General features: G+C 36.3%; 1 protein-coding gene across 2 annotated transcripts; it reads right to left on the bottom strand.

Moving 5' to 3' along the window:
- Positions 1-2,799: 2,799 nt before the first annotated feature.
- Positions 2,800-9,129, bottom strand: LOC134653229 (thioredoxin, mitochondrial). Of its 2 annotated transcripts, none has more exons than XM_063508557.1 (4): positions 9,059-9,129; positions 6,579-6,709; positions 3,601-3,765; positions 2,800-2,968 (listed from the first exon to the last, which is right to left on the bottom strand). In XM_063508557.1, exons 2-4 carry the CDS (start codon positions 6,702-6,704, stop codon positions 2,837-2,839), a joined length of 423 nt encoding a protein of 140 aa, XP_063364627.1. In that variant the 5' UTR covers positions 6,705-6,709; positions 9,059-9,129; the 3' UTR covers positions 2,800-2,836. The 2 variants fall into 2 exon arrangements, with proteins under 2 accessions (XP_063364627.1, XP_063364626.1); XM_063508556.1 differs by lacking the exon at positions 9,059-9,129 and adding an exon at positions 8,606-8,747.
- Positions 9,130-13,453: the final 4,324 nt, after the last annotated feature.

A 13,453-nucleotide genomic window follows, 5' to 3' on the forward strand; every position in this document is an offset into this window, starting at 1 on the left:
CTCGGCTCGGAGAGTTCGAGTTAGCGAATCGGATACCAACCTACTGCCGATTTGATTCGGTAGTCCGAGAGGTAGAGTTGATTCGAATTGCCAATAGTCTTGATTCGAATGAACTCTTCTCGACTCGCCCATCGCTATTATAGCCATCTGCATTAAAAGTTCAGTGACCACACTTCAAACAGAGAGGGTTGCAATAGTTCTAAAATGTTCCGTTTAGAAGAAATCTTTAAATGACGCATTTACCTCGGTTGCATTTACCTATTAATATTTTTGAAAACGTCATAGTCAGGGCAAAGATTAAACAGTGAAACTATTTCAAATGTTTAACCCTGCGGCTGTTTATTGATTAACCCTTTTCCAGGCATAGTACAATTTATCGACCACATACGCGCCAATAGAATTGCAACCCTAGCAATCCGATTTAAGGTTCAAATTAGATTGGATTTTCGGGAAATGTGACTTGGTTTCAAATGAATCGTCAAAGCTGGATTAATGGAAATATATTTGGATTTTTTGGGAAAACTTTGTAGATTGCTGCGGCTCGGAAAAGGGTTATACAGCTATCATAGTTTGTCCTATGATCTCTATTATACATTAAATTCTAGGCTTTTAACAGGAATATTGACATTCCTGGCGGCCCAGCCAAGGTGACAATCGCTTGCGCTTCGCCATCGAATCGCTTTGTGTATCTCTATCACTCTTCCATATTAGTGTGACAGTGACAGCTGCGTTTCGTTCGCTACGTAGCGTTAGCGATTGGCATGTTGTCTACGGGGCCTGTTCTACGCTCCTACTACTACATAAACGACATAATAATAGTGGCCTTAGAATGTACCAGAAATGTTTAAAATATATAGTAAAATATACTTAGATGTATAGTTTATGAAAATTATGAATATAAAACAGTCTTACATAGACTAGGCTTTGATTAGATAGTGTTTTTTATGACAGTCCATTTTTTTTATATAATTCAATATATACATTATTGTACTGAGTTATTTCATATTATTTAGTATTAGAATATTTAGAATACACAAAAAGATGTTATATTATAGTTTGTCACAGGCCTGTCTCATATCAAACATAGACAGAGAGAATCATACTATCTTTGTCTTACACTATTACTAGCACCCAAAAGAAAAGGATGAGTATAGTTTTTTTGGTCTTATTTGCTGACAAATTTACAAACTGTTAGTTATTATCTGTCTTAAATCAAGTTTACTAAATTTTCTAAGCTCCATTTTTATATTCCAGATACGAAATTGACAGTAAAATTGGCCAATTGGTTCTCATCGCGCACACTGCTGGAGTTGCAGGCGTCCATAGGCTACGGTGACTGCTTACCATAGGACGGTTCCCGATGTGGCAAACAAAATTGGAACATATACAAAAAAAACATCTAATTTTACTGATTTTGTACTAATTTTACTATCATTTTTGTGTAAGAGAAAAAAAAACAAGGGCCAGATTTGTATTGACTATATCTTATTGGGCACATGAACACAAACAATATAACAATAAATCTATATACTTATATCACGAAAATTGCGAGATAACTTATATTTAAACAATAAAATTATTGCTTCAACAAATTAATTGCTACCTACACAAAAACAAATAGAAAAATATGACAACACGTAACTTATTTACAAACGGGTATTGGCATAGATCAGGGCTCTCCAAACCCCGGCCCGCGGGCCAAATGCGGCCCGCGACGCGTTCCAACCAACACCGACACCCACAGTTTGGATAATGGCCATATTTCATACCACGGTGCCTAAAATAGTTATTTTCGATACAAGTGCGAAAAAGAGGAAATTACCTATTCGCACGTGTATCGAACAACGTTTTACAGTACAATATGGCACTTTAAACTTTCGACATACGCACGAAAAGTGCTATTTTACGCACTAGTGTGGAAAAGTAGCCCCATATGTACTGTAAAAACTTTTTTCTCGGTATTTATACAATCACATTATTTAAGCCATCGGGAAGTAAAAATTGAATCTTGACTATTACAATAAATATGAAGTGTGAGAAGTGAAACATTAAAAAAAAACGGGGTACTCCTGGTTGCCCTCTGTAGTTAGGGTAATAAGGTTGACGTTTTTTTTTTCCATTATGTGATACAATAAGCAGTTTCTTCTGGCTACCTTTACTATTTATCTACTCTGTAAAAACCTCTAGCGGCCCACCATACAAGAAAAATAGGCTGTCAAATTTGAATTAAAGGTTAAAAATAGAGTAGAATTTGTTTTATTTTTAAATCGAAGAAAATAAAACAAAGACAACTCTGTTCCATTTAATAAATTTATATTACAGTACATATGGGGCCTATTTCTCAAACGGTATTAGTCTAATATTATTAGTGTTTTGCCATAGTAACCCATGCGATTTGACACTTCGTGGACTAATAATATTAGTCTAATACCGTTCGAGAAATAGGCCCATGGTCCTATTTTCCCGCACTAGTGCGTAAAATCATCTTTACTTAATCACTTTTCGTGCGAATGTCAAATTTTAAAGGGCCATATGTACTGTAAAACGTTGTACGATACACGTGCGTAAATGACTATTTCATTGTAGGTAATTAGTATAGTGTGTCAAAGGACATGCTCATTTCAAACATAGACAGAGAGAATCATACTATCTTTTTCTTTATCTTACACTAGTACTAGCACCCAAAAGAAAGGATGAGTATAGTTATTTTTGTTCCTATTTACTGACAAATTGGTTTGACCAACTATACTAGTATTATCACGGGGGGATGCTACAGGATAAAATAACGGACTGAGTTTCCCTCCCACACTCCATATGTACTTAACTGAGCGGGTATTTACGCGCCATCTTTCTTTTTGCCGGACATCCGCTCGATGAGATTGGTGATCATGTCGGCTTCCACAAGGCCGATGAATTTGTCCACTATCAGGCCGTTTTTGATCGCTATCACTGCTGGGACTGCTTTTACCTGTCAAAAAATAATCCCTATACATAAAACGAATGGAAAAGTAACTATGTCTGATACCTCTTCACGCTTAAACCGCTAAACCTTTTAGATGAAATGGTGATAGTTTGAGGCCCGGGAAAAGACAGGATATAACAGGACGCAGACGAAGTTGTGGGCAGAAGCTATAGTAATAAACAGGTTTAATATATATTAAATGATCTATGTAGGATCTGCCTTGGACGGGACGAATTTTGGGACTGTGTTGAAAAATGTAACTTTATTTGCATGAAATCATTCACACTTAAATATAAAAGGCAAAGTCAAGCTATTCGACAGACATCTCAAATGTGTGCACCAGCTCAGCATTATCTTCAACGTCAACCACAGCCAAGTCCAGGTTGCCTAGTGGCTCGATCAGCTTTCGAAGCTTCGGGGTGAGAATCTTGCACGGTTTGGTTGCATGACACGTTTGTCGTTGCTCATGTTGTGTTGTTAAAGTTGTTTAGTAGATTCACCAAAGGAGCGGCAGCTGACGTTCACGAGGTATTATTACACGCCTCCCTTAATAATTTTGCGATTTATCGCTTGGGACGCGATGTTTGGCGAAATTTTCGCCTGGCTAATATAGTCTAATGTGAAATGACTAGACTAACCTCAAATGTGTGCACCAGCTCAGCGTTATCTTCAACGTCAACCACAGCCAAGTCCAGGTTGCCTAGTGGCTCGATCAACTCTCGAAGCTTCGGGGTGAGGATTTTGCACGGCTCACACCATTCCGCGTGGAAATTCACTATGACTGGTTTGTCGTTGTTCATCACCTGGAAAATAAATGATTGGAATTAACTCATTCAGTGCCGAAAACCCGACTATCGGGTATTTTATTTTGGCTGATTTTAGTGTCACGCGGACCGTCCGTGGGGATTGCCAAATTGTATGAGAAAGCTGTATGCGCGGACGGTCGTCCAGGCGGACCACTCTAAAACGCTCCCTGAACTTAATACATAATGGTCCGGTGCGGAGCGATCCGCACGGACGGTCCGTGTGACGCTAAAACCAGCCTTTATGATTTCGTTCCCAGGCCGGACGACCCAATAGTCGGGATCGTGGTACTACAGCTTTATATGACGAAATTTTTGTAGCCTGACGCGGATGTCTTGTTTGGCTGGGTGGCAATGAATGTGTTAACCGCTCGACAGTGATAATTCTGTATGGAGTACTATTATTTACTAATCTTGTCTTGAGGGTACCTACTTATAAGAGAATTTGAACATAAGCCACATTTATCATATCATCAAAGGAAACTGTACTTTATCTCTTCCCGTATTTCGTCGGGGTTGCCCTTAAATATTCTTTCTTAAGTCTTAGTTTATGAAACAAACATTAGAATATAGCTACCATTCAATGTTGGTGGCCCTAATCACCAAAGGTCATTCAAGCCATTAAAACTTTATTATCTCAGCTTATCATCGTATTAATTAATGTTACATTGACACGAAAACTCTTTGCCAAATATAACTTGAATATCACCAAGAACACGCGTTGTACGATAAATATTTTACCAATTCTAGTCTCAAAATGTTTTTGCAAATTTAAACCTTATTTATCAACACCGAAGTTTGAAAGTTCAGAGAAATGCGTTTAGAGTCAGATCATGTCATAATTTTTGAAGTATGACGTTTAATATAACACTTGCACAGTCTGTGCTATCAAAATGAAGATTTAGTTTGGTCTGACTCTACCTAGACCTCGCGTTGTACAGTCGCCATCAGATACATCGGAGCGGTCAAGGCGCTCACAAATATCTGAACAAACATCTATTTCCAAGGCGTTAAGAGTGAGTGTTCAGATATTTTAGAGCACCTTGGCCGCCCCGATATATCTGATGGCGACTGTAAGTCGACGTCAATTATTATTTTAATAAATGTTTGACGTCGATTAAAAATGTTTACGTAAAATTTAAGCCTTATCTATGAAGGCCGAAGGTTGAAAGTTCAGTGAAATATGCAATGTCATTGCACTTGGCACGTTTGCTAAAATTTGACGCATGACTTCTGTATATTTGGGTTTCTCCTGTGCTTTGCTAATAGGCTAGATGACAAATTATCATTTATGGTATCAATCAATCAGGTTTGTTTTTAGGATCAAATGTATGTATGGGACCCACCCATTGCATTAAAGTAATAAAAAAGTCAGAAATGATAGTCAAAGTCCGACAGTCGTTCTCTCGTTCTTCACTCGCGAAACGCCCCTAACAAATCGGTATGTGAACGTCGCATTTTGAAGTATGAACTGAGATCGCATCTTGAAGTATGAACAAAACAAGAAAATTGCATTTTTTTCGATGCAATATTGCGTTTATGTATATAGTTGCTATACAATCTTTTTTTGGATAAAATGTGAGGAATCGAATGGTATCCTTACTTATTTCGTTTTTGAAAGTAAAAAAAAAACTTAAATTTTGAAACTTTCAGGTGCTGTGTTTTTGTATTATTTCCATATATTTTTTTAATATCCACAATATTGTGATAAATTGCTTATTTGCTATCTATTTTACTAGATTTTGTTATAAAATTCAACATGTGTCATCATCCCTATTACGCGGGAGCATACAATGAGAAAGATAACTGTGTCAATACAAAGTTTGCTGGCGATCGGCCATGAATTACAGTAGCGTAGCGTATTTCTATATATGTCTATGATGTATGCGACTCGACATTCATTCTTCTCGGCAATCAAATAACCATTATGCCTTTATAAGGCAGAGGGAATATATTTGCCACCTTATTTTGAACTTTATATCCATACCTATTTTTTACCCTAGAAGGGCATTGTGGCAACATGCGAGTTATTTTACACGATAAATGCTTACTTATATGTGCGTAATGCTAAAGAAATATTTAAATTGCAGTACTTAACTTAAACCTTATTATGTAGAAGAATTTATAAGATGAAGTTTGTTGAGAATCCATCCACAAAACATATAGCACCGTACAGCGCCGTCTACTTCAGCAGTCATTTAAAGCTGCTTATAGTATGGACATGAAATGTCATTTCATACTATTAACTGTCATTTCAGTCTACCGAATAAAAAAATAGACTTTAGAATCTACATCTCTTCTACAGTTAATACTTATAACTTATTTTAACTTCTAAGCCCCGAGTTCCTTTTAAAAGGACAAATTCAAATCAAATTTTCAACAATAACTAAATACGTAGTATAAAACAAAGTCGCTTCCCGCTGTCTGTCCCTATGTATGCTTAGATCTTTAAAACTACGCAACGGATTTTGATGCGGTTTTTTTAATAGATAGAGTGATTCAAGAGGACGGTTTATGTATAATGTGTTGCCCGTGCGGAGCCGGGGCGGGTCGCTAGTAATGGAATAAAAGAAGGTTCCAAATTTAATACTGCAAATCTGACTCTGCGTCTTAGGAGGCTAAAGGCAGGCAGGGTGTGATCCAGTGGCGTAGCGTGAAATATTCTAGCCGTGGGCAAAATCGCATCTGCGAGGCCCATTTCTTTCACTGTGACCGAAGGGGCCTCGCGCGAGGCCCCTCTAGGGGCGCGAGGCCGGCCGTGGGCGACGGCCCACTTCGCCCAGGCCTAGCTACGCCACTGGCTGTGATCCTACCTTGTTGACAAACTCCTCATTGTTCTTGACGAGTATGGTCTCGTTGTGTACAATGGACGTGGAAATAGAGCGACGCGCCGCTTGACGCAGCGGCGAGCAGATCCCGCGGCTCAGCGCGGACGACATGGTATCTGGAACACAGACAAAAGTATTGTAATTATTTTAGTTTTAAAACAAAATGCCATCATCAGTTAGTTTCATTTAAGAGAGCTTTGTCTCCTAGGCGTACAATCAAAGCAAACCTAATACATTTGTGATTTATCCTAATAAGTGTAAAATAAATCGTAAAGGTAATGTTTACATTGTGCTGTATGTTAAACTTGTGTTATGTTAAAGTCTATTTTTTTATTCGGTAGACTAAAATGACATTTCATAGTATGAAATGACAGATGATGTTCATACTATGAAATGTCATTTCAGTCTATCGAATAAAAAAATAGACTTTAGTAATGTATCACAGTTTTTCATAGTATAGTAACTGTATTAAAATGTAATTATTTTAGGTAATAATAGTATCATTCATAACTTTGCAAATATGCATTTAGCAAGACAAGACAAGAGCATACTCATTAAAATTATGGCAAACCATATTACAACTAATTTGCATTAGCAATAAAAAACACTTCCTATTAGTGAAGGTCATGTATCATTATTCATTATTGAGCTATTTATACAGACATGATAACATTGTTTGACTACTTTTGTATTTAGCAAGTCAATTCTGCACAAACATTGCTATGAGAAAGCATGCAAGTGTCAGAAAAAACATCAAATTTATATGAAATTGATTATGCCAAATCCGAATCAAATGTAGTTGTCATGTTAAAGTTGGCGCAGCATAAGCTTGGTCTGTCTACATCGATTTAGTATTTCGGGATGACTTTGTTAATTTCGGTACACGGCGGGAAGAAGTTGATAACTCGCGGGAAAAAATGGAAAAAATTTGAACCTTATGTAATTTAATTTAAAGTACTAATTTCTTCAACAAAATATCTCGAGTTATCAGCTTCTTCCCGCCGTGTACAGATTTATTCCCTTTATCTTTAACTTCATTCCTAAACTACATGGATATTGAAATAAATAATATTTAATATGAGTTCATTTATAATTATGTATGGGGCCTTAACTTTTTGTTAAAAATGCATGCATTTATTTATTGTCTACCCGAGCTCTGAGCCTTTATCATAACTATTTTGAATCAGTGATTTTAAACTAATCTTGGGCTCCGAAATGAGAGTGCCACCTGTTCTGATCCTGCGCAATTTCCTGCTAGTTACTGATGCCGCCTTACCATGTAACATGTAAAAATAACTTTCAGCCAAATCTGTTTTTTATTAAATCCAGCCACAACTATATGAGATTACAAGTATTTTCACAATTTAAACGAATTACTACAGAAAAGCTATAAATAAACAGTAAATATCACAAGCTCATTAAATTCTTCATGTATCTCACCATGACATAATAAGTAATATAAGTATTTTTAAACAATTAATAAGATAACATAAGAATTGTGAATGTTATCTATTTCATTGTGATGATAAGACAATACAGTCAGTCTCTTCAGAATACTTATAATATTTGTTTATAGTCGGTTCTTTCAGATAACATCTATTAGATAACTAACATAAATATAGTAGTTTATCTAGCTGATTATTTTAATTTGTCAAATTTAGCTGACTAGCTTATGTAGACTTATGTGAAATTAAAATTAAGCAGCTAACAATCTGAAATGGAGATGGAAAATGTAGTTAAGAAGATGAAATAGCAGGATGTTCATATGGCACATCCTTTCTAATATAAATCATTAATCATGCAAAGTTTGCTTTACAAGAGTGACTTCATCAGCTGTAAGATATGTATGATATCAGTCAGAAACATGTATGCACATATTGAACCTTATTTCAAGTCAATAAGGCAAAAGATCGTATACCTGTTTATGATCATAACTCAAGTTTTACCAAAGACGTGCACGCCAAAAATAGGCTTATATAATGAGCAAAGCCAGCAAGGGTTTAAGCACTTACCTTTCTTAGTTAACAGAGCCCAAACGCCTTATTTTAGTAGTTTCAAGAGGAGTCAAACACACATGAGCGACGCAGTACGCGCAACCAACAACAACACTGGCCAGCAAGAACGACAGAACAGCGAATCTAAACACGAACAGTCTATCGTAAAAATTGGCAGAACTATTGCCCTCCCCTTTTGGCAAAGCTAATAACACAACGGTTATCACTGCCGACACTGGCAGCGCGATCTTCCCGACGTAGTGACCCGTACGCACCGACACCCAACACAGCATAAACGTTACAAACCAAATCACCGCCAAACAATACACCCCTACGCCAAAACTAGACATCTCTTACTATATTACACATCACAATAGTTAGTCCAGCATGCGATAGATGTAGTAATAGGTCAGTAGATAATGATTTTTACAATGCGGTTAGTACTAGTTTTCTTGTTTTAGCGATAAAAACCTTGAATAGACGAATTCACAACAAAAAATCCGTGCGTCACGTTCACTTCACACACAAATTTGACAGATGACTGAGAAGTTTAGTGAGAAGAGTCAGAAGAGTGAGAAGTGAAGTGAATGACATGACGGTGATGAAGCGACGTGAAGTTGACGTGAAGCGAGCTTTGACAGTCGGAAATTGACTTGTCAAAACTTTGCGCATAGACAATAAAGAGAAGAAGATAAAGATTTTAAAGTGTCATTCAATTGAACTTGCTAACTATAGCTGGTCAACCAAATCTTGTCAGTAAAAAAAGGCGCGAAATTCAAATTTTCTATGGGACGATATCCCTTCGCGCCTACATTTTTCAAATTTGCCGCCTTTTTCTACTGTCAAGATCTGGGTGACCAAGTATATGTAAACAAAAGTAACTAGTAAATTGACATTTAGTGTCAATTTTAGTATGGCGGTTTGTTTACATATACTGGGTCAACCAAATCTTGTCAGTAAATAGGAACAAAAAAAACTATACTCATCCTTTTCTTTTGGATGCTAGTACTAGTGTTAGACAAAGATAGTATGATTCTCTCTGTCTATGTTTGAAATCAAACAGACCTTTGACACACTATAGTTAGCAAGTTCTATTGAATGACATTTTTTAAGAATATCTAAACCAGTGTTAATTTTCAGATTATTGTAAGGTTTTAGTAAACAAGTCTAAAATTTGCTGGGGGTATTGTATTGATAAAATCTTCATAGACAATTTTAAACATTTTGGCGTTTAGTTATGTGGTTAGAACTGGGTTCCACGATTCTTCACGTGCCATGGCTACACAACTGAGAGTTTGTGCAGGTTTACCGCTGCCGTGTGTGTGCTCCAGCGGTTTGGGCTGGGCGTTGATTTAAGTCAGTCAGTCAGGTCTTTCACGTTTATATATATAGATTTGAATTTCGCGCCTTTTTTTACTGACATTATTTGCTTGATCAGCTATATTAAACAAACTGCAGTGATTGAATGAATGAATGATTCATTCAATCATTCAAATGTTGAGTCGCTTTTTTGACTTTGTCACATCCCTTAAGACCGATTCGTTCCCGTACCACTGTATTCATGTTTACATTTTTCTGTCGTTTATGTATCGCAACGGTTTTTTCTTTAAATGGAGATTGTACTTCAATATACATTTAATAGTTAGTATAAATACTTATTTATGATAGGAAACGCAATATTGTTGCGAATTTGAGCTATCAGATCACCTTTTACACGATAATACTGAACAAGTCACCATTTTTTAAAAGAAACGTCTCGCGACACGGAACGATGCAAAATGGCGGTGAAGCGACTTCAAGTAGTTTTATATAACGTGTTTGAACAGTTGACCAATGTACTTTGCCGGAGGGGGTCGCCCTAGGGTTGCCAGATCGAAAGGCGCTATTATCGGGAAAAAATATAATTTTTTCGGGATTTTGGACCTTAAGTCGGGAAAAAATAGCATTCAAATTAAATTAATTTTATTAAAAACAACGATATTTTACATTATTGGCACTACGTCAGCTGCTCTGCCCAATCTTGCCACGCGCGCCGGGGCGCGCGCGCTGACGGGCTCGACGCGGTTCGCTCGCTCGCTCGACGACAGTTCGGAACTTGAAATTACTGTTTTATAACGTGAAGCTGTTTTTCGGAACAATTTTCACTTTGTCGGGAATCGGGAACACATAGGTCGCCCGTGTATCACATCTCCTTAGGCTATATACTCAAAGGCTCCACCCAGCTAGGGTTTACCTATGCAGTTTAACTGTACAGGTAAAACTGTGCAGGCATACCCTAGTGTGTATGGCCAACTTAACTCAAATAATCTATAGATGGTCAACCAAATCTTGTCAGTAGAAAAAGGTGGCAAATTTAAAAAATGTAGGCGCGAAGGGATACCGTCCCATAGAAAATTTGAATTTCGCGCCTTTTTTTCTGACAAGATTTGGTTGACCATCTATAAACGAAACGCAATCAAGTTGGCATCTTGACAGAAGAGAGATTGTCCATGGATTGTCCTGTCTTGTCTTGTCTGTTTATTAAGTTTATTTCTGTAAGTTGTCATACTTGTCAACTGTGAATTTTCTAGTGCTGTGTGTTGCTGTCAATTTATAGAAAGGTGAGTTATTTTATTAGATTTTCTTTAGAATATGCTTTATTTATAACCTATTACGTTGCCTAAATACTTGTACATTTAGGTTTCAGTGTATTTCAGATGCATACTGGCGTCAAACGTTTTTTATAACCGTAAATTTCTAACGCCATTTTCCGCTCCGTGCTCGAGTTATCACAAAGTATTTTTTACTTTTATCGAGCCGAGACAGGTTGTGTAAACTTGCACAAGTGTCGAAAATGTCTAATAAGCGACTAGGTAATAGTAATGTAATTTCTTGTCTATTATATTCGCGTGGTTTTGTTGCAAAATATTTGATGACTAATCCTGCAAGTGAACAAGGCCTATTAATTACTCTCGCGGGCGGAATGAAAGGCCAGAGCGTATACTTGGTTGCAGCTAAGTCAGTGACCTAGTGTAGACATCGATTGGAGGTAAATGGCAGGTGCTTGAAAGGGCACGGACATGCCCTTTATGATGGGACTTATCTATGAAGTTTATAGTACTGGGACAAAGTTTCAAGGTTGCGCATAGAGGATTGTTTATTTATTCAGATGGTACAGATGAATGGCTTGTTAAAAGATTCCCCGGGAATTTTGTATGTTTAAAATTATTTCCTGATGGATGATATTATGTTAATTGTTTTGTTCTGTATGTGATTTACCTCCTATTATCAACAAAATGATGTTTGTTGCACAATATAACTATTTATTCGTTAACTCATGTTCATAACTTAAGAAAATTGATTTTCTATCAATTTTTTGTGCCATGGTAATCTAGCATATATCTCAATGCAATTATATACAAACAAATGTTCTATTAGCTAGTCAGTTCAACCCTCTCAAGTTGTATATTAGTGAACCACTTGTATATAAAATACTTGTCTTGTATAGATCGTCACTAAACACTGATCTTTAAACCATGATGTCATACAGGGAGTGGACATTGTATCACAAACATTAACAAGGCTATTGGCCTGTTTTGATGTTTGATTCATTTAAACTATATTATTAAAAAAAATGCATCTGCACTTTAAATTTGACAAGCAGATCTTGTTTAATATTTCCTACAGTTCAATGTTACAATTCATGGTTGTCTGTCATATACTTGTATCAAGATTATCAAGAATAACAAGACGCATTCTTCCTTTTCTTAATGACTACTGGTTGGCCTAGTTTTCGGACAAGGCAGTAGCGAGCACTAATTTGAAGAAAAAAGAAAGCGCAACATGGTATGTCTGGTCTGACTTGAGCCGTGACCTGTCTTTCTGATTGAACAGTGATACTAAAAAATTCTGCAAAATTTTGTAAAAAAAACATTGTAAATAGAACATGGCATGGTAATCTCTCCATACATACAATCAGCTGCAGAGAGAGGTGATCCCCCTGCATACAATCAGCCTATGCAGGGGGGGTTACCTCTCTCTGCAGCTGACTGTACATATTTGAGCCCAATTGTAGCGTTAGGAATTGAATGTCACAGTTGCGTGGCCATTTGTGCCCTGTGTGATTTGTGTGATACCTGTTGTAAACTTAACAACCTTACGTTTAGCATGCCATACAATACAATACAAATACTCTTCATTGCACTTTAATACAGAAAATTAAGAAGAGGTAAAACTGTTGTTTGCGTTGGCGGCCTTATCGGTAAAAAGCGATCTCTTCCAGACAACCTTTAGATAGCGGAATTACAACTTCTTGCAGAGTTCAATATTCATTAATCATAAGATAAGATAAGATAAGATAATCGTTTATTTGATAAAACACGAGTTATACATAAGATGTCAATATATACAAATTCAGTTCTTTACATGTCTGGCTGGAATTTCAGCATTCAAATATTTATTACAAAATTAAATTACAAATATTAAATAAGCAGTATAGAATCATGTTGAAGAGAAAAAAAATGACAATGTGTACCAATGTCAAATTACTGAACTAAATTATCTCAATATTGTTAATTATAAATAGTTGTATTAAATTTAAATCATTAATGTCATTATCAATTTTTCGACACTAAACTGTATAGTTATTCACATGTCCGGCTGAACTTTCAGCATTCATAGTATTATGTATAAATTAAATTTCCAATAAAAGAAAATTTACGGAAAAAAACAAATGTTAATGTGTATCAATATCAAATTCCTACTTAACTAAATCCTATCTAAAATTATTAATTTTAAAATGTTGTATTATATCATTTAAGTTATAAAAACAATGTTCCAATAGTAAACTATACAAATTTTTCCGAAAAGCCTTTCCTTCTAGTGTCC

The sequence above is a fragment of the Cydia amplana genome, chromosome 13 (assembly GCF_948474715.1).
Source record: "Cydia amplana chromosome 13, ilCydAmpl1.1, whole genome shotgun sequence".
Classification (NCBI taxonomy): Eukaryota; Metazoa; Arthropoda; class Insecta; order Lepidoptera; family Tortricidae; genus Cydia; species Cydia amplana.

Bases quoted from the DNA above. Each gene is read 5' to 3' on its own strand.
- LOC134653229 (XM_063508557.1), bottom strand. From the start codon at position 6,704: ATGTCGTCCGCGCTGAGCCGCGGGATCTGCTCGCCGCTGCGTCAAGCG. The intron at 3,766-6,578 runs GTAGGATCACAG...TTTATTTTCCAG, and splicing joins ATGAGGAGTTTGTCAACAAG to GTGATGAACAACGACAAACC. The intron at 2,969-3,600 runs GTTAGTCTAGTC...ATTTTTTGACAG, and splicing joins AGCTGGTGCACACATTTGAG to GTAAAAGCAGTCCCAGCAGT.